The sequence below is a fragment of the Bos mutus genome, chromosome 16, assembly GCF_027580195.1.
Source record: "Bos mutus isolate GX-2022 chromosome 16, NWIPB_WYAK_1.1, whole genome shotgun sequence".
NCBI classification, from domain to species: Eukaryota; Metazoa; Chordata; class Mammalia; order Artiodactyla; family Bovidae; genus Bos; species Bos mutus.
Genome location: NC_091632.1, coordinates 20,354,784 through 20,376,705, shown reverse-complemented (window position 1 = coordinate 20,376,705; position 21,922 = coordinate 20,354,784). Strand labels below are relative to the sequence as shown.

General features: G+C 35.2%; 1 protein-coding gene across 4 annotated transcripts in view; it reads right to left on the bottom strand.

Moving 5' to 3' along the window:
- Nucleotides 1–21,922, bottom strand: part of EDEM3 (ER degradation enhancing alpha-mannosidase like protein 3) — a 72,857-nt gene that overhangs the window by 25,315 nt on the left and 25,620 nt on the right. For all 4 annotated transcript variants that reach the window (XM_070384808.1, XM_070384807.1, XM_070384810.1 and 1 more), the window contains exons 5-13: nucleotides 19,206–19,318; nucleotides 17,940–18,093; nucleotides 14,186–14,320; nucleotides 9,782–9,887; nucleotides 4,272–4,369; nucleotides 2,811–2,936; nucleotides 2,530–2,613; nucleotides 1,405–1,488; nucleotides 756–880 (exon numbers count right to left, since the gene is read on the bottom strand). In XM_070384808.1, the coding sequence (XP_070240909.1) occupies nucleotides 756–880; nucleotides 1,405–1,488; nucleotides 2,530–2,613; nucleotides 2,811–2,936; nucleotides 4,272–4,369; nucleotides 9,782–9,887; nucleotides 14,186–14,320; nucleotides 17,940–18,093; nucleotides 19,206–19,318 (1,025 nt within the window). The remainder of the gene's footprint in view (nucleotides 1–755; nucleotides 881–1,404; nucleotides 1,489–2,529; nucleotides 2,614–2,810; nucleotides 2,937–4,271; nucleotides 4,370–9,781; nucleotides 9,888–14,185; nucleotides 14,321–17,939; nucleotides 18,094–19,205; nucleotides 19,319–21,922) is intronic.

The window sequence follows — 21,922 nt, the reverse complement described above, 5'->3', positions numbered from 1 at the left end:
TAGAAAGGACAAATTTGTTTATCTGTAATCTTCAAAAACTAGTATAACTCTGGCACATAACACATTTTAGTAAATATTTGTGGAATGAACATTTGCTAACCAAATGAACAAATTTTAATGTTCATTTAGACATGTTGCTATGTTCTGAGCAGTTAAAACAACCAAATCGAATGATCCTGGAATAACTGGAATCTTAGTGACTTTCACATTAACCAAAGCATGCTTTTTGTATCTTGAATGCTCCACGTCATCTACATCTATCCAGCATCCAATAAAATATAACCTGCCAACAATCCTCCACAGCCCTCCAAATCAACAACAGAATAAGAATATACACAGTAACCACAATGCTTTTGACTGAACAGGAATCATCATTTAGATCATGCACCATCACCTTGATGATTTCTAACATTTTACATAATAGAAAAAACTATTAACAAAGAAGAAAACTCCAACTTTCCTAATACTCCAAAGACCAAGGTTCTGATGTTTAACAATCACTTATTCATCTATTTAAAAATCATTTGAGCACTTAGTATATGCCAGTCACTATGGCAAAAATACAAACTTTCAAACAATTTAAAATAAGCCTATTTAAGAGAGTTAAAAAAAAAAAAGTAAGCACAATGAACTAAGATTTACATCTTCAAATACCCTTGTAAAAGCATTAAGCTTATCTGAAGGCTAACTAAGAATCATATTTTGTGTTGTTTCAGAGTTACCCTGAGGAAAGGGGAGGTTAGGAATTGTTTTACCTGTCCTCATGACTTCCAGTACGAACATCCTTCATGGCAGCAAATCCGCAAGGCACTCTAGCATATTTATTTAAATTTTCAATAAGTGTTTTCCCTACTTCAAGGTAGTAAGGATCTCCTGTAGCCTATTAAAAAGGAGAATATACGTATACATATACACAGCTTATATGCACCATATAACCATTCATTTATCAAATATTTATCAAGCACCTACAAGGCGCCAGGCACTGAACACATGTTACATGGAACCTGGTTCTGAAAATAAGCCACGCGTCTGCTTTATGAGTTTCTTAAACACACAACTGGAAGGCAGCACAACTGTCCATCTTAGGCTTTAAATGGAATTTCTAATGCCCAGAAGGGCGGCCTGACAAAAAAAGGCAAGAGACACGCTTTAGAAAGCAGCTCTAGAGTATAAAATTTCTCTTTAATGCAATGTTTAACAAACGTTTTGAAAAGGCATAAAGCTTAGAAGTCAATTCTTGCATCTTTCAATACTCTATGAACTAGATGAATAAGAACCATGATCTATCCAACCATTATAACATTATATAAGAATTTTGAAAACCCAATACTATTATTATAAGATAGTGAGTTATCCAATAGAGAATGAGGGCTAAATAGCAAAAAGAGAGTTAAATTAGCTTACTTTATACAAGAAGTAGGTACTTTCTGCAAATTCTGGCCTTAACGGATGTTGAGCCCAATGTACCCTGAAATCTGTGGTAAATGCCTAGACAAAACAACATACAAATATTCATAAAAGTATGATTTAAAAAAATAGTTCTAGAGTATATTGCAGTATGTAAATTAGATCACAGACAAGTAAAAATAGTTAAAATATTGATAACAATCTATGAAATGAAAATTTTCATTGCTTAAAACCACAATTCATTTTTGTGAGGCTGTTATTTTTACCAATTAAATGGGATTGCTTTTTTAAATGATCACTTTGGCTATTAGGAAGCTTAGGAAAAACTATGACTTCAGTAATGCTACTACGCAGGTCCTGATGGCCCACATAATTGTGTTTTCTTTTTTTTCCTTTTCACCACTTTTTCCTCTTAATTATTAAGTCCCTCACCCTCCTACTTCTATTTTAGCATATGCACTCTTCTTCTTTCTTTTTTAAATAAGAATCTCAAATCCTCTGTGGCTTGAAACAAACACTTCAGGAAGCCTTCTGTATTGGTGAGATGCTTAGATATCTCAAAGAGGGTGTAGTCATATACAAATTTGGAAAATTTTTATGGTACACTTCTGGAAAGCCAAAAGGCATGCTATTAAAATCCTGCAGTATCAAGCTAGCAAGAATATTTATTATTAACATATAAAAACCAGGGAGAACAATTCTTAAACAGCATGAAGAGCTAACATTTCCAAATTTCCAGGGAGCACATGTGATCAGCAAAGCATATTCAATGTATGTGGTTTTTATAAAATACACTTTAGAAAATGAAAAGTACAAAAGTCTCCCTAGCTGGCAGGTATGTGTCAAAGCCAGAATGAGATAATATGCAATGGTATGGATTAGAAAAGGTTGAGAAATACCAATCTGGAATATTTTTTTAATATTAAATTAATAAACTGTCAGCATTATCCTAGACTTCTCTTAATACATAAGGAAAAGGAAAAACATACATTGTGTAAACCCAAAATGTATTAAATATTTAACCAGGAAAAATAAAAAAGAACCAATCTTAAAAATGACATTTTCTACCTTTAAATTATCAATCTATAGACTGAAGTAGAATTCCAAATATGATCTGCTTACCTCTGGTAGAAAATTGTGTTTTTTAATCACCTGATATAACATTTCATGAGTTTCAATAGCAGGTCTAATATCTCCCTTTAAGACCTAAAAACCAACAATAACAACGAAATAACCTAGTAAAGCATGAGTTGATGTTATTTGCAATCATTATATACACAGAACAATCCAGGTTAACACAAATTTGAGTGTGACTCTGTTTTGATAATTCAGTTTTGGAGATCACAAATACACTTAATTATTCTACTTCAGTATTAAGAAAATTAAGAGTTTGTTTTTTTTACCTGCAAACCTGGAAAAAAGGCAAGCAAAGCATCCATCCAAGTCCGAGCATTCAGCATTGGCTTGTGGATATGCACATCAAGTAGAAGAGGTGGCTGGCTTATATACCTCATGATGGCATCATAGTGCTAAAAAAGGTCACAATATGTGTTCATGAAAGTCGATGAGAAAAGATGTACTGTTTTAAATACAGCATATCATTAACAGCACTGTGAAGAAATGAAACCTGAATTTACATATGAATAAATTTACTAAGGAATTGTTACCTAAACTAATGCATCTCATCGGTGCTGCCACTCTTACGGTCCACTACCTCTGTCTTTTACGGTCTTAAAAATTCTTCTCCCCTTCTTTCATCTTCTCCTAGAATTTCTCAGCCTTGACAACAACAGGTTGAGCTGTCAGAGTCAGTGAATGATAACAAACCAACAAAAAAAATAGTATCTGTCCTCATGCAACTCAAGAAAATCTTGTTATAATCTAATAAATGATACATGTAATAGTGTTTCTAAAAGTATTCAACTGATGACTTATTAGGACTTTTACTAGGTTTTCCCCCTAACTCATCTATTATTTGTTAACTATTATTGAGTACCAGCTAGATCTTAAAGTACTGTTCTAATCATTTCATATGTATTAGCTCATTAATCTTCCCAATAAACAGTATTGAGAAAAAAATTAAATAACTAATTCTCATTCTGTGGATAAGGAATAGAGGAAAATATCTAAGTTACTTGCCCCAAATCACAAAACCAGTGGTACAACCAGGATTTAAACCCAGATAGGACAGCTCCCATACTTTTAGCCACTATATTGTACCATGCCACAGTAATGTGAGTAAACTCATGAGAGGGAAAAGAAATGGTAAATTATTTTGAAAAGAATGTGGTGACACAGTTGATGAGTTTATTCTAATTAATTTCAGTTTGATTTAATAATAGACAAAGGCAATCCAATCAGGTTCAATAATCTCCTCCTTCACCCCTAAAAATATGCCTGTGAGTCTTAAAGACTTACAGACCTGCTTTTGAAACAAATATTCACTGGTTTGTTCAAGTCTCCAAAGCCCCGATACTTGGTGTGGTCAAGGACCAAGTCAAACTTCCTAACTATTCCAAAAAGAATTAGAATACAAAGGAGAAAGCTAACTAGTAACTAGCTTCACTAAATTCTCTTCCTTGTATAAAAGATTAGGTAAAAATCTTATCTATGTATTTTATTACTTACTGGAAAATCTTGAAAACTTCTGATGATAGATGAAAATAAAAACTACTTTGCAAACTAGTTTTTGAAATGTATGTAGCTTTTTACCCTGTCCCTGTCCAACATCAAGAATACTGACAAAAAACTACTATATATTTTAAAATAACTTTTCAAAGTATCACTCAAATGACTGAATTTCTATCAAAATCTCACAAATTATAAACTGGCTCTAAAATTAATACAAAATTGGAACAACTTACTGTATTAAATCTTTCCAGAAAGCTGTCATCTCCAAGCAAGACATAGGCTTTCAATAGGTACTCATAATATGAATCAATCCCTGCTCCAACTCCACTATCTATGGAAAATACATATAAATGTGATTTTTTATTAAACAAGTCTTAAAAATTCTTTAGAGTATAAGGTACTAACACACTAAGAATGAAATATTAGTCTAAATAGGAAACTGTCAAAAGTAAAAGTTATATATTTATAGAAACATTAACCCTACTATATATCTAATAGGTTCCTTTACTGATAATAGTTTATATGTTTAAAAAAAATTTTTGCTTTGTAAAATTGGCTACAGAGGTCTTGTTTAAAAGCCAGAGATACTAGTTTTAAGAATTTTTTTAAAGCTGATTTTCTAATGAGGAACTTCAAAGAGGAAGCACTAGAGGGTATTATTATGCAATTTAACTGGATCCTTTATCAGTTAGCCATCAATCTTTAGTTATAACAGATATGAAAACAACACTGCTGCTGTTTGGAGGTGACAGTTCCATTGCTGAAGCTAGCATAATGGGGGGGCTTTTTCCTCCAAGATCATCACAGAAGACCAAAGAAAGAAAATAACAAGAAGAAAACTGTACAAACTTGGTGGGTTATGGGGAGGGGAGGAACTTAGTTCTGGAGCAGAAGGCAGCCAGGCATAACTATAGAAGGATCGAACAGCAGAAAACCTGCTGGAATTTTGCTCTGGTTTCTCTACCACCACTGCCTTAAGATACCACGTCTCCTCCCACCGCTGCTACAACTCAGACATACACTCTAGGCAGCCTCAGGAATAAAATCAGGGCGGCACAGAAGTCCTATGTAAGGAACTGAAATAAAAAAGAGATGGGAAGTAATATTAGATACTCTCTTCCCAACCTTTTCTCCTTCAAACCCTTAAGGCTAGTGAATGACAATCTAAGCTATAATTACAATTATAATCTTAGAAATCCCTATAACCAGGGCATACTCCAGGCTAATCAAATCATTATTTCTAGGAGTCCAGGCACTGGTATTTTTAAAAACTTCTCAGAATCCATCCCTATGATAACTAGGGCTGATAGGAATTGGAATCTTTCCCAAAAAGTAGGTGACAAGTCAACATGAACTTATAGAACAAAAACATTTAAGATGCATGACTTTTTAAAAATAAGAAAGTACTGGAGTAAGAGTTTATCAGAGGTACAAAATATTAAAACAGGCAAACCAAGATTTAAAATTAGTCTAATAAACACATTAAAGAGACAGGAAAAAGATTAGCAATACAAAACAAGAAATTTTTAACTGAGAAGAAATTATAGAATAAAAACATAAGAAAATTCCATAATGGATAGAATACACAGCATCTAGGATATAGCTGAGGAACAAATCAGCAAACCCAGAAGACTACATGTAATAATAGGAATTGCAAAAAGAGATAAAAATGAAAGAGATAAAATATCTTAAAAAAAAAAATCAAATTTCAGCAATGAAAAACACAGATTTTAAATCAAAAGAGCCCATAGAATACCAAAAGGAGAAATAAAGAAAATTCTACACCTAAAATTATTGTTACATTTTCAGAAACTTTTCTGCCTTTGATATTCTTAATTTTCTGGAGAAAAAGCAGATCACAAATAAGAACATAAAAATCAGAATAAAAGGTTTTAAAAAAAAAATTTAAGAAGACAATGGCTTCCCTTTGACAAGGGAACCCACTTGCCAATGCAGGAGGCGCACATTTGATCCCTAAGTTGAGAAAATCCCCTGGAGAAGGAAATGGCAACCCACTCCATTTTTCTTGCCTGGGAAATCCTGTGGACAGACGAGCCTGGAAGGCTACAGTCCAGGGGGTTGCAAAAGAGTTGGACACGACTTAGCCACTGAACAATAAGAAGATAACAGAGTTGTATTTTCAAAGATTTGAGAAGAAAGAACTTGAACAGAAGATTATTTACACCCAAACTTTCTCAAATATGAAAGCATAATAAAATTATTGTTGGGCATCTAAGGCCTCAGAAGCTATTAAAAGCTACTGAAAATCGGTTGGGATAAATATTTATACAAGAAGAAAGGCAAAACTAAGAGATATTGCAAGAAATATACAAAGTACAGGTGACAAAATACCTTGTTAGAGTTGAATATTTTTAATGAAAGAGGGAGGAGGAGCAGCATTAAGACCAAAAGCAAAAAGAGAAAACATTCATAACCAAAAAGAACTAAATATCTATATAACACTAACAGTGGCTGAGGGGTTGGAACTGAGGGGGACAAAAAAATGGCAGAGCAGGCTGAAGTTCATGTCTCACTAGGAGGTAAATACAGGTTTCAATTAAAAACAAAAGGATTAAAAGGAAACAGAAAAGGTGAGACAAACTGAAATAATAATTAACATAGTATAAATAAATCCAAATATATTAAAAATGCCAATAAACATAAATGAACTAAATTCACCAATTAAAAGACAAAGACTGACAAGAAGATTTTTTAAATCTATAAATTTTACAGGAGTAACACTTATAGCATGAGCATCTGCAAAGATTGAAAGAGAGCAGAAAAAGACCTATCAAGGAAATATTAAGCAAAATAAAGTTGACATAGCTGTATTACTAACAGACTAAAAAGACTTTAACAGAGTATTATTAGAGATGATCACTACATAATGATGAAAGGTTCAACTATGAAGAGAGAGCAATTTTAAATTAATGCAGCCAACAAAATATATAAAGCAAAAAATACAACTACAGGGAGATACTAATAGGTGTACATTGTCAGAAATATTATCAACCTTCCTTAATATGTCAAGCAAACAAAATTAGCAAGGAACTGCACATTATTCACTCAGAAAATTGACATATATAGAACTCTACATCCAACAATTAGAAAACACACATTTTTTTCTTAGGCACAAGTGAAAGCTGACCATGTTCTAGGCCAAAAAGAAAACCTTAATAAATTTCAAAGGATAGGTACCACACAGATCATAAGTATCATAAAAATATCAATATTAATTTTTTAAAAGAACAAGTAACTAAGTAGAAAATAGACAAAAATGTAAGAATATCCATTTTTTTAAACAAAGGAAACACATAGCCAATAAATATGAGGACGTGTTCAACATCATCAGTGTTCAAAGAAATACAAATTGCATCACCATGGGAAATCGTCTACACAGTCATTTGACTGGCAAATCTTGGAGTGTGACAATACAAAGTGCTGGAGAGGATGCTAACCCACAGGATCTCTTCTGTGTTGCTGGTGAAAGTACAAAGTGGTACAAAGCGGAAACAACTTTAGCAAACAATCTGACATATCTCCCATCATTGAACTTTAACTTAGTCTATGATCTAAAAATTCTACCTAGATATACAGACAAGAGAAACTTTTATACATGTACAACAGAAGAAACACAAAAACACTCACATCATTAGGGTTCACAAGAGTAAAATCCTAGAAACAACCTAAATGCTTACAAATCCATGGTTTATTCACACAATAAAGTATTATGTAGCAGTCAAAACAGAATGAACTACATCATGCAACAATGTGCAAGAATTTCAGTAATATAATTTTAGGTGAAAAATCTCAAAAGGTCTCATATGACATGATACCGTTTTATAAGTTAAAAATAAAACAAAAATATGTACATTAAGGAATACATGTGGATGCATTAAAATGTATAAAAGGAAAGCAAGGGATTGAGCGATACAAGATGAGAATGATGGGTATTTCAGTTAGAGGCAGACATATGGGATTACCGAGGTACGAGATTACAAAGGTATGGAGAGTTGAGGACCATAAGCAGAAGTAGTATATTGTCAAGTTAGCTATTTTTATAACGGATGGTCAGTCCATCTGTGAGTACTTAATATATTATTAAAAATGAACTAAATAAAATGAGCCATGCATGGACCAATGATGAGAGTGAATTAAGAAAAACTGCACAATTCTGAAGCCACGATTCAGATCAGTTTCAGGAAAGGACCATTTAGATAACACTTTGAAATTTTTCAGACAGTATTGAATAGAGGCAATAATTTTAATATGTTCAAATTAATATTTATATTTCATTTATTTAAATATAGGCAATTATTTATTTTATACATAAGCCTTTAGAAACAGAGAAATGTATAAATAAGATAAACAAATCTCATTAGTAACAGTCCAGTGTACTTTCATTTGTTTATGCCTGTTTTATAGGGTTGTCTTATAAAGATCATATTTTTATATGATTCTACATCCTGTTTATTCATAAAACATTGTTATATGTTTTGTCCCCTGATCCAACTCAATTTAATAACTTACTACTCCAACACTGATGTAAAATAATTCTCAATATTGATGCTACTCTTTACTGATGATCACTTAGTCTGTTTTCAAGTTTTCCACCACTACAAATAATTTTATGTGATAAACATCTTTGGGAACAAATGATTTTCTACCTTTTATACTGTTTCCTCAAGCAGATTCCCAAAAGTGAAATTTTTAATTAAAAGAATTAAAACCACATTAGTGAGCATTTACCTCATAGTAAGCGTAGCATATGCCAGGCACTGTTCTAAGTGCTTGTGCGTGTGTGTGTGTGTGTGTCTGTGTGTGTGTGTGTCTGCACTCAGTTGTGTCCAACTCTTTGCGACCCCGTGTGTGTGTGTGTGTGTGTCTGCACTCAGTTGTGTCCATCTCTTTGCGACCCCATGGACTGTAGCCTACCAGGCTTCTCCGTCCATGGGATTCTCCAGGCAAGAATACTGGAGTGGGAAATACCATTTCCTTCTCCAGGGGATCTTCCTGAACCAGGGATCGAACCCGGGTCTCCCGCATTGGAGGCAGACACTTTAAACTCTGAGCCTATTCCTACTCAGGGGATCTTCCCGAGATTAACTCATTTAATTGTAATAACTCTGTACTGCAAAAACACAACACTGTAAATCAACTATATAATAAAAATTTTGCTCCAATAAAAATTATTTAAAAAAACACAAAAAACAGAAATCAACACAACAAAATCATAATAACTCTATGAAGTAAGTACTATTATTCTCATTCTCACAGATACAGAGGCACACAAAGGTTACATATTTTGCCCAAGATCACATGACTTGAATTCCAAAAATATGGTTCCAGGGTCTATGCTCTTAGTTACCATGCTATACACAATTTCTGGCGGTAAGAAAAAAAAAAGATTGATGATACTATTATTAAACATAGATTTCCACTTAATTACACTTTGATGTGAGATGGTTAAGGTATTCTGTTCCTCTGGTTCTCAAAGAAATTATTGTATTGTTTCATTTATAATGCTATAAGGTATGAAATAGGATATTAAGCTATCTGGAATAAGTGTGCTATTATTTGGCACCAAGGAAGAAAATTTGGCTACATTTGTTAAAATTCCAGCAATCTTGTGAGAAATTATGCTTTATAATGTCATAAAGACTATTTTAACAAACAAAAATCCTTTATTTCCCAACCATTTTTAGAATGTGAAGGTTTAATTTGAAAAGTCCCACTTACATACCTTTTCGTACCCAGTCTCCAGTATGAATATTTATAGTCACACCCACTAAATTACTACTTCTCTGTCTTTTCTCCCAGAGAAAATCAAGAGCTTTTCTTGCATATTCCTATAATAAAAAAAGAAAAGCATACGTGAAGAATTGTATATCTTTGCCAAACAAAAATTTAAAGGCCTATAGTATACTTTTAGGATTAAGTAAAATTCCAAAGATGATCACTTATACATTAAATTTCTTTACAAGTCAAAAATACTGGCTCTTTCAGCTAATTGAGTCTAGTTAGAAAGAATGACTCTAAAAATGCTATTTAGTGCCAATGATCTCACTTTGAGACCATCCTTGTTCATCTACTCTTGTAGTATAGGTTCACATTTACACACAGGAATTATTGAAATAAAAACAGTTGGCATATATTAAAATAATTTCTATCTTTTAATGCAAAGTGAAAATCTCCTTAGATACTCTCATTCACAAAACTGAAAAAGAATTTCCAAGTTAGTATGCCATCTCTGAAACAGAATAGGCATTTCAAATCCTACATTTTAAATAGCAGGCAACTTCGCTGGTGAAGAGTAAGTAAAGCAACTAGCATTCATTTAACAGTACCAAAATTATAACCTTATAATAACATTTTTCTCTTTTTTCATTTATTATTATCCCTTGGACACTAAATTATTTCTGATTAAATTCTTGGCTTTGGATGAAAAGATGTTAAAAAAACAAAGAACACGTACAAAAGAATTAAGTTAAAATTAATTTCAGAGCATGAATCTACTGAGCACTGCAGAAGTACTTCTATAAAAGAAATCATTAAACCAATTTGTCACTCTGCAGATTTAAGAACAGGGTATAAAATAGTTTTCATTCTTGACTCAATCTATTTATGCTGAATTTTTAAAACAAAGCAGATTGCAACTTTACTTAATCGTGTAATTTCAGAGCTGAAAAAATTTCATAAAGATTACATTTCCCTATTCCTATCTTATAGCTAAAGAAACAGGACCAGTGAAATCAACAATTTAACCAAAGTTTAAAACTAGACTACAGGACAGCTATTAATGATGTGAGAATTCAGAGCTCTTCATATATATCAGACCAAAGGTCAACAAACTTTTTCTGACAGGGGCCAGACAGTATTTTAGGCATTATGGGTTTGACAGTCATTGTCACAATTACTCAACTCAGTCACTGTAGCACAAATACAGCCATAGACAAAAATCAATAAATGAGCTGGCTCTGTTACAATAAAACTTTGTTTAGAAAAACAGGCAGTGGCTTGATTTGGCCTCAGACTGTAGTTTATCAGACGTGTATTAGTTTGAGTCTCTGTCAACTGCATGAGGTTGCTTCTTCCATAATAAATCACATTCAAGAAGCTGAAGAAAAAGCATTGTTTTAAAATATAAAATAACCCAGTGGAAAGAGGCTGGGCTTTGAATTCAGAAAGTCATGGATTCTAATCCTGGTTCCACTCCTTCACCCACTAGTCAAGCATCTTTGAGTCTCACTTTCCTCAAGTGTAAATGCATCTCAGAGTTTACAGGTCAAATTAAAGTAGAAAGGATGTAAAGAATGACATTTTTTTTAATGAAGGAAAAATATTAGCCAGCAAGTTAAAGAATAAAAATTAACCAAAATAAGATTAACCTGTTCTTAAGATACTTTGTACAGAAGAACTGTACAAAAAAGATCTTAACGACCAAGATAATCACGATGGTGTGATCACTCACCTAGAGCCAGACATCCTGGAATGTGAAGTCAAGTGGGCCTTAGAAAACATCACTATGAACAAAGCTAGTGGAGGTGATGGAATTCCAGTGGAGCTATTTCAAATCCTGAAAGATGATGCTGTGAAAGTGCTGCAATCAATATGCCAGCAAATTTGGAAAACTCAGCAGTGGCCACAGGACTGGAAAAGGTCAGTTTTCATTCCAATCCCAAAGAAGTGAAGTGAAGTCGCTTAGTCGTGTCCGACTCTTTGTGACCCCATGGACTGTAGCCTACCACGTTCCTCTGTCCATAGGATTTTCCAGGCAAGAGTACTGGAGTGGGTCGCCATTTCCTTCTCCAGAGGATCTTCCCAACCCAGGGATTGAACCTGGGTCTCCCGCATTGTAGGCAGACACTTTACCATCTGAGCCACCAGGGAAGTCCAAAGAAAGGCAATGCCAAAGAATGCTCAAACTACCGCACAATTGCACTCATCTCACACGCTAGTAAAGTAATGCTCAAAATTCTCCAAGCCAGGCTTCAGCAATACACGAACCGTGAACTTCCTGATGTTCAAGCTGGTTTTGGAAAAGGCAGAGGAACCAGAGATCAAATTGCCAACATCCACTGGATCATCGAAAAAGCAAGAGAATATCAGAAAAATATCTATTTCTGCTTTATTGACTATGCCAAAGCCTTTGACTGTGTGGATCACAATAAACTGTGGAAAATTCTGAAAGAGATGGGAATACCAGACCACCTGACCTGCCTCCTGAGAAACCTATATGCAGGTCAGGAAGCAACAGTTAGAACTGGACATGGAACAACAGACTGGTTCCAAATAGGAAAAGGAGTACATCAAAACTGTATATTGTCACTCTGCTTATTTAACTTCTATGCAGAGTACATCATGAGAAATGCTGGACTGGAAGAAGCACAAGCTGGAATCAAGATTGCCAGGAGAAATATCAATAACCTCAGATATGCAGATGACACCACCCTTATGGCAGAAAGTGAAGAGGAACTAAAAAGCCTCTTGCTGAAAGTGAAAGAGGAGAGTGAAAAAGTTGACTTAAAGCTCAACATTCAGAAAACGAAGATTATGGCATCCGGTCCCATTGCTTCATGGGAAATAGATGGTGAAACAGGGGAAACAGTGTCAGACTTTATTTTTGGGGGCTCCAAAATCACTGCAGACGGTGACTGCAGCCATGAAATTAAAAGACGCTTACTCCTTGGAAGGAAAGTTATGACCCACCTAGACAGCATATTGAAAAGCAGAGACGTTACTTTGCCAACAAAGGTCCGTCTAGTCAAGGCTATGGTTTTTCCAGTGGTCATGTATGGATGTGAGAGTTGGATTGTGAAGAAAGCTGAGCGCAGAAGAATTGATGCTTTTGAACTGTGGTGTTGGAGAAGACTCTTGAGAGTCCCTTGGACTGCAAGGAGATCCAACCAGTCCATTCTGAAGGAGATCAGCCCTGGGATTTCTTTGGAAGGAATGATGCTAAAGCTGAAACTCCAGTACTTTGGCCACCTCATGCGAAGAACTGACTCATTAGAAAAGACTTTGATGCTGGGAGGGATTGGGGGCAGGAGGAGAAGAGGGTGACAGAGGATGAGATGGCTGGATGGCATCACTGACTCGATGGACGTGAGTCTGAGTGAACTCCGGGAGTTGATGACGGACAGGGAGGCCTGGTGTGTTGCGATTCATGGGGTCGCAAAGAGTTGGACACAACTGAGCAACTGAACTGAATGGAAGATACTTTGAACATACATCCACACAAAGACCATTAAACTTGTTTTATGTATGGTGGTTAGTCGCTAAGTCGTGTTCAACTCTTGCGACCCCTTGGACTGTAGCCTGTCAGGCTCCTCTGTCCATGGGATTTTTCCAGGCAAGAATACTGGAGTGGATTGCCATTTCCTTCTCAAGGTATCTTCCTGACCCAGGAATCAAATCCAGGTCTCCTGCATTGCAGGCAAATTCTTTACCAACTGAGCTATGAGGGAAGCCCTGTTTTATGTATACTCAGACCTAATGTCTCTAAATACTAGAATTATACAGTTCCTATTTCTGCTTATTCTATGTGCATCATTTGCTGAATCTGAAATAATTCTAAGTCATATGTTTGAACATAGGCTGTTACTATTGCACTCCAATGACATGGTTAAATAATTAGCTAAAATAAAAAAGTGTGAGACATAGCTAGTTCACAACAAACTATTTGGAGGATATTAAGTCTTTGGATAATGAATGATATTTCCGCTGAAGTAAATAAACTTACAGATAAGACTCTCAATGAAGGAAAGTGCAAAAATTTCACTATGTTTTAGAAGATTAGTGAAGTTTTCAGAAATGCAGTAGACTACACAGAAGTCTAACAATAAAACAAAGCAACACAGTATTTCATACAAGACATCTGTAACATCAAATTTCATAAGTAATACAGCTAAGGCATTTTCTAAGAATAAAACTAAAAAGTTACAATTTGTGAATAAAATGCAAAGTTGTACTTTCTTTTTTAATTGTGCTTTTCACAATTAAAAACTATGTACTGTAATTTAGACAAAATGTTCACTAAGATAACAGAAATCCTCCAATTGATTCTCTTAATACTTGATCAACAAAGAAAAGCTATAAAGTAGTTATTTATGCCAATACCCGGGAGACCAAACTATGAAAAGCAAACCTCAAATATCGTCGCTCCTGTGAATCGACTTAGAGCAGCAAACTCAAGGATCAAGGTGCCTGCACAGGCTGTACAGGTATCAGTCTCAGTACCTGTCCGAGCTTCTGGTTTTCTTATACCAAACTTCAAATTGATCTAAATAAAATCAGAAGATTATCATTAGTGATTATCAAGAGACAATGATTTCTGGATAAGAAACCATTTTTCAATTGAGACTCTAATCAGATCATGAGAATAACTGATAAAATAACTCTGAAATTTTATCTGCTGATCTTTGTGACTTTCCAATTACCATCTAGGGAAGTACACTGTAAGCACATACTATTCATGGGATAAGTAAGTTTTCACTTAACTTCTTCTTCAAGGGTATCAAAATTCAGTATCAATATAATAATTATACAAAGCAAACACTTGCTATAACAATCGTGTTCTCTGGACAGTTTCAACTAGTCAGTACCAAATTAGGAAACTATTCCAATCCTAAAACAAATTGAGGTTTAACTGAGAATCTGTGAAAAAGTATTAGTATTAGTCTTTCATAGAGAAAAAACTAAGCATAGTATATATTTAAAAGAAGATTAAAATTTTATTCACAGGTTTTAAAGTTTTGAAATATAGAGTATGTTACCTTGCTGACAGACTAACAAATAACACAAAGAAAAATGTTTCAACCAGCCAAATAACACCACAATATAAACTTGAACCAAGCTGACCAGAAATGAGCTCTAGGTTTTTAAATAACCATTAACTGCTCAAGAGCATTTCTGTCCAGCAAATACTTCTGTGTTAAAACCACTGTTGCAAATATTATCAATTATGTATTCATATCCAAGAGAGGTTGATTGTACTAATTTTCATGAGCAAAAGCAGTATTTACTAATTATATTTAAGAAGGATGGGAAGGTAGTTATTTTCTACCTGTAGTCCTCTTCTAAAAAAATAATTTTTAAAATTATATTGATACTTCTGAGGATAAGCAAGTAATATGACTGTTTTATGATAATGACCTTAGTAGCTTCTGTTTCAATTTATCTGCTTCTCATGTTATAACAAAAGTGAAGAACAGCTAGATTCTTCTAAATTCAGCACCTCCACTTATAATAAAAACTAAAAATATTTACTAAAAGTAAATTCAATTAACTAAACATTTAGATGGTTTAAAATAATTTTGATTTCAATTTTAATATTCTAAGGAAACAAAAAAATTAACAAGAAAGTTTAAGCCACACTAATAAGCAAAGAGATTTCAAATTTTAAACCATACAAGCAAAAGAAATTTCAAATTAGAACATGTTTCCATTTTTTCCTCATTAAATTGGCTAAAAGTGAAACTGAAAGTCGTGTCCAGCTCTTTGCAACCCCGTGGACTATACAGTCCATGAAATTCTTCAGTCAAGAATACTGGAGTGGGTTGCCATGCCCTCCTCCAGGGGATTTTCCCAACCCAGGTTTCAAACCTAGGTCTCCTGCACTGCGGGCGGATTCTTTACTAGCTGAGCCACAAGGGAAGCCTAAGAATACTGGAGTGGGTAGCCTATCCCTTCTCCAGCAGATCTTCCTAACCCAGGAATCAAACAGGGATCTCCTGCATTGCAAGAGGATTCTTTACCAGCTGAGCTATCAGGGAAGCACAAATTGGCTGAAGAGAGATAACAGACAGTGTGGGCAGCAGTAGAGGAAGTGTAAAGTAGAACCCTTCTGAAGAACAACTGGTCAATAAGCACACAAAGCCTTAAAAAGCATTCCCTATTTTATGGCTTTTTTGTTTTTTCTTCTAGTAATTTATCCTTAGGAAGAAATAAGTAAAAAAGATGTGTATAAGGATATTCACAGATGAGCTATTTAAAAATATCACAGACTAGATAGAAATTTAATACTAGTCTGTTTCTTAAACAAAAACAACAAAAAAGATGTTTTCGCGATCCACTAAATTAATGGGTAAACGAATGGGCTGCGACCTCCAGTTTGAAAAGCATATACTATCACGCTGGATCTCCAGAGATTTCCTGATGGAGGAAATGAGTCTTATTTATATCGGTAGAGAAGTTATTATAGCAAGCCTAAAGGTTTGGAAATGAAAAACAAAACCAAAATCTCCCTGCTGCCGCTGCTACTAAGTCATGTCAGTCATGTCTGACTCTGCGACCCCATAGATGGCAGCCCACCAGGCTCCTCTGTCCCTGGGATTCTCTAGGCAAGAACACTGGAGTGGGTTGCCATTTCCTTCTCCAGTGCATGAAAGTGAAAAGTGAAAGTGAAGTTGCTCAATCGTGGCCGACTCTTCGCGACCCCATGGACTGTAGCCCACCAGGCTCCTCCGTCCATGGGATTTTCCAGGCAAGAGTACTGGAGTGGGGTGCCATTGCCTTCTCCAAAGAACTCCCTCGGTGTTTTGAAAAACACAAACAGATTATTTTGTCTGAAACAGAGCATGCATTTCATTGGGGTACGGGTATGAAAGAACCTCAGAAAGAAAGTCGACTGCCAAACCAGAAAGAAACCTGGAAGTTAAAGGACATTCAGTGCAAAAGGCAGAGTCAGTAAATTTCTGAGGGCAATTTGATAAAAATCATGCTTTAGTAAGATTAATTTTTAAGTCTCTGAAGCAAAAACTAGAGAGAGAAGAGTAAAATATACATTTATAATAGTTTATGAATACAATTATATTAGTTTCAACAATAAAGCAACAGTAAGAAATAAAATAAACAGAGTTTGGTAATGGCTGAGATGTCTGGCCCAGGTAAGAAGGAAAGAATAATACTGTTATTAATAATAAAGAATGAAATATATCAGGAGAGAGTTCCTCCCATCTTCAATAGCTCCTTTCCCTCTGCCTTAAATATAAAATTTTCTTGGGTGGGCGGGCGGGGAGCGGGGGGATAACTCCTAGGACTTCCCTGGTGGTTCAGTGGTTAAGAATCGACCTTGCAATTGCAACGCAGGGAACAAAGGTTCACTCCATGGTTGAGGCACCCATGCTGCGGGGCAACTAAGCTTGCAAGCTGGAACTACTGAGTCGGCCTGCCACTAGAAAGAAGCTACCCTGCCACACCGAAGAGCCCATGGACTGCAATGAAAGACCCAATGCAGCCAAATAAATAAATAATAATAAAAACTCCCTCAACTGACTGTGCTTGTGCTGCCAACTCTCCTTAACTACAAACATAGAGGAAATCTTAAAATGAATGTCCCTATTCTTTCACCTACGTCGAATCCTTCTTCCCCTTTATTCTGCCACGTTAGATCCTTCAAGGCTCTGTTTACCCCTAATTATCCTAATGTTTGCTGGAACGTCTCCTTCTAAAACTTTTTTTTAGTATTTTTAATACCATACGCTATGTTGCGGTTCTCCTCCTAAGTCTCCACACAATCTCCTTTTCACTGCTGTGCTTCCTCATTCCCCTCTGTCCTGTATTCTCTCAATATCCTCTCCTCTGGGGAGTGAACACCTACTCTACTGCTTCCACCACATCGTCTGCACAATAATTCTGGGCCCAAATTCTAGTCTGGCATTTGTTTCTTCCTTCTGCAGCATAACCTTATGCAATGACACAAAAAGTTTTAACAAATCTAAATTCTCACACCACTCAAATGCAAATTAACCAAAATGTTCATATAAATTTGTTATAGAGCTTGAAGCAATTATTTTTCCAGCCTCAAGCAGGTAAGGAACAATGGCTGGATCACAAAAATGGATTCTTTCAAAACAGCAAAGAAGTATACAAAGGCTGCCATATTTTTCAGAATTACTTACTCTTGGATAAGGAAGGCCACTGGTAGTATTGAAAGCTGGTAAAAGTTTGTAGCCCAATTGCTTTGCCATTTGGAGAAGCTCATCATTGTACCACTGCATGTACTCGCCTTTTTCTTTCAGCATGATTGCCAGTGAGTGTCCACCCAAAAGACCCCTACAACCAGAGAGATGAAACATTAGTCACATTGTACACATACTTACATATCATCACCTAAACAGATGTGGGTATCTTGCTACCAACAATTTAGAGTACATAAGGAACAATCACAGAAGAACATAATTTCTTACCTAACTCTGGCTACTCAGTTTGTGGCAAACCATTATAAAAACCATTATTAAATCATGGCCGGTATGAAAAAAAAAAAAGAATCAAATGTTGTAACTGTTGTAAAAGGTTTGGCCCTTGGAGAAGGGAATGGCAACCCACTCCAGTATTCTTGTCTGGAAAATCCCATGGAGAGAGGAGCCTGGTGGGCTACAGTCCACAGGGTTGAAAAAGAGTCAGACACGTCTGAGCGACTAAACGACGATGAAAGGGTTTGGCATTCTTAAATACCATACATTTTCTTAAAAAACAACCTAGAATCATTTATCTTAATAAGTTTAACACATTTGATTTTAACAAATTTTAATTTTAATTATAGCACCCTGAAATCTCTTGACTTTTAGTGTAACATTAACAAAAATTCCCCACTCTTTATTAAATGTAATAGATTAATAAACTCTGTGAAAAGCTAAAAAACTATTTTTTAAATTTAACTGATGAATAGACTCACTTTGCCTGTGTGACAAAAGGAAATGAGTTACAGTAACACAAAAATAACCATTAAATATAAAAATGTAATAATGTTGAAACGTGAATTAATAAATCCTGCACTTCCTGTGTTCCAAGAATATTTCAAACTGTTAGTTCAAAGGTAATCCTATAAATTCAGTTTGGCTTGAAGAAGTGTTAAGGTTAGTAAAATAGATAAGCTGACAAAAAAACTGTGATGTAGCTAATATGCAAATACTTGACCTGTTGTCAGTCCTTTTTAAACAACATACAAGGATTACCTTTGATTTGAGTCTGCAACTATTTCCAAAGCTTGTTGCTGACTGTGCCACACATATAGCAGGGTCATTCCGCAGTCTCTGTGTTTTACAGTATCACACCTTTTATTTTTTAAACGTAAGAAATTTCTTGCTTTACTACCACCAAGAAATAAAGAGTATACCCTTATTCTTCTGTTATTAAAATCAGAGTTTAATATCTCACATACTTACCCAAGAACTCTGATGTTTGTTTCAAAGACTGATACAACTACATCATTATCTAAGTTAACATCTCTTAAAACTTTTCTCACTGCATCTTCAAATTCTTTAGTTTTATTTAATACCTAGGAGAAGAAAATTATTTAAAGTAAAGTTATTTTCAACCAAGACATAGAGAAATATCCTCAGAATGAGCTACTAATAGCAAGTTAATACCTTAAGATTATAAAAAATAACAGAAAAAATGTTTCCCTTAAGCATATTATAAAAATGTGATACTATCTAAAACTGAAAAAGATTAAATACCTATTTATATTGCAAGGAATCTTTATATACTTCTTTTTTTTAGACACACTGAAAAATCATTAGGACTTTAAAACAATCATCATCAGAACTGTTAGCTGGTGTGTATAACCCATGACCTAGAGCTGCAAGAGGTGAACTCTACTGGGATTTGCTTCCCAAGTCAAACAAAACAAAACCCACCCTATTCGTCAAATATCATTTTAAAACTTGCTTAGTCTCGGAAGAAAGCACATCCTCCAGGGAATGATCAATTGATCCTAAACCATACAACGCTTGCCATCTTCACCCCTTGGACATCAAGGCCCCTAACTGAGGAGGCAGTGCAATGTTGGGCTAAAGAACAAGCTCGGATTTGAATTCTGGTTCCTTAGTCTCATCTCTGAGGCTGTTCTTTCATCTATAAAAAGAGGAAATACCTATCCTCAGAGGTTTATTTTCCTAAATGAGGTAATGCATGTAAAGCACTTTTAGTAGAGCACCTGATTTAGTAAGTGCTTGATACCATTACTATCTATTATTACCATTATTACCATGAGGGTCTATAATCCTGACGAAGCTAAGAACTCTGGATGCTTGCAATGAGCTCCAGAGGAGGGTCACTGTCATTACACAGGTTGTGTCGATTTTTCAGTCTAAATTAAGGTTGCACAAGTAGATGTTATTTAGATCTCAGGTCCATTAAAAGTAGTTTTCCTTTACTTGACTGTTTAATCTTTTTGTTTGATAATATTTTATAGTGTTTTCTCATCTGATCTGATACTTCACTAAAAATCCTAATCTAGGGACTTCCCTGGTGGTCCAGAGGTTAAGAATCTGCCTGCGAATGTAGGGTTGATCCCTGGTCTGGGAAGATTCCACATGCCAAGGAGCAACTAAATTGATGCACCCCAACTCCTAAGCCAGTGCTCTAGTGTCCGGGAGCCACAACTAATGAGCTGTTTTCCCCCTAACTACTGAAGCCCAAGCACTTAGTCTGCACTCTGCAATAAGAGAAGGCATGGCAATGAGAAGTCTGTGCCCCGCAACAAACAGCAGCCCCGACTCGCCACAATTAAAGTAAAGAAAGTTCGTGCACAGCAATGAAGACCTAGCACAGCCAAAAGGAAATAAAAATTTTTTTAATTCGAATTTAGGCATAAAACATAAGAGTGACTAAAGTTTAAGTAAAATTTAGAGTAAGCCTTGAGTGTAATATAATATAAAACCTGATTTTAAATTGAGTGCTTTTCTTTCTCAGTCTCAAAGTCCATGTAAATTCTGAAGCCACAAATGTGAATGTACAAAGACCTGTATCACTTCCGGGAGATACAACTGTTCTACTCACTCCTCACACACACGCACATCTTTTTAATATAATTCTGTTCATCTTATTCTTTCAAAGACTATCTCCTGAGAATTTCTCCCAAGAATAGTACCTACACTATCTGTTTCAAAGAAGAATAAAAATGAGAGTTTTGTCCATAATTAGCTAAAAATTCATTCTAATAGCTCCATTAGTTGACGGGTTTCTTAAGCTCCTAACTGATGACAAAGAACAAATTCAGGTCTCTTCCCTTCCCCTCTTCAATCTGTTCAGTATCTTTCTCTCTGTAGATTTCATGGTAACGTTGACTTTAGTGGTAAATTTAAAGTTTTAGGTTTGATTTCATTACAATCAATAGAAACGAGATGTCTAGAATTATGAACAAGAGTTTAAATCGAAAGATCAAACTCTGACAACAGAAGTTCTACTTAACATATTGTGGTGTGACCAAAATAAAAACAATAAGGTTGCATCCTGTCCCAAGTGATATGTCCTCTACTATTTTCAAATAAAGAAACCACAAATCAAAAAATGATCACAGAGTAAATTAGACATATTAAATACTTGTATTGATAAAATGTACAACATTCCTTCTAAATGTAGGAAAAACTTTCAAACTTCTTTTAATCCTTCTGCTTAAGTAGATCTTAATAGGTATCTTAGATATCCAATCTAGGCCCTTCTGAAGTGAAAACAGGGGTCCAGAGAAGCTAGATAATTTGGCCAACGTCACATATTAATATTATATGATCACTTCCTGGTACTCCCTGCCACAGGGAGCAAGAACTCAGGTTACAGCAAACAGTGCTCTAAGTGTGGTCTGCCGACCAGCAGCAACAGCACCACCAAGTGGCAGTTTGTTAGAAAAACATTTCCTTGGGCCTGCCTTCAGTCTGCTCCATCACAACCTGCATTTTATTTTAGCAGATCCCCAGGTGATTTGTAGCAAACAAGTCTAAAAAGCACTGCATCATTACACGTGGTTCTAAAACTTTAGCATATATTAGAATCATCTAGAAGCTTGTTTAAAAAGAAAAAAACAACATTCCTGGGCATTACTCCCAGACTTTCTGATTCAACAGGCCCGGGATGAGGCTCTACAATCTGTATCTCTAACAAG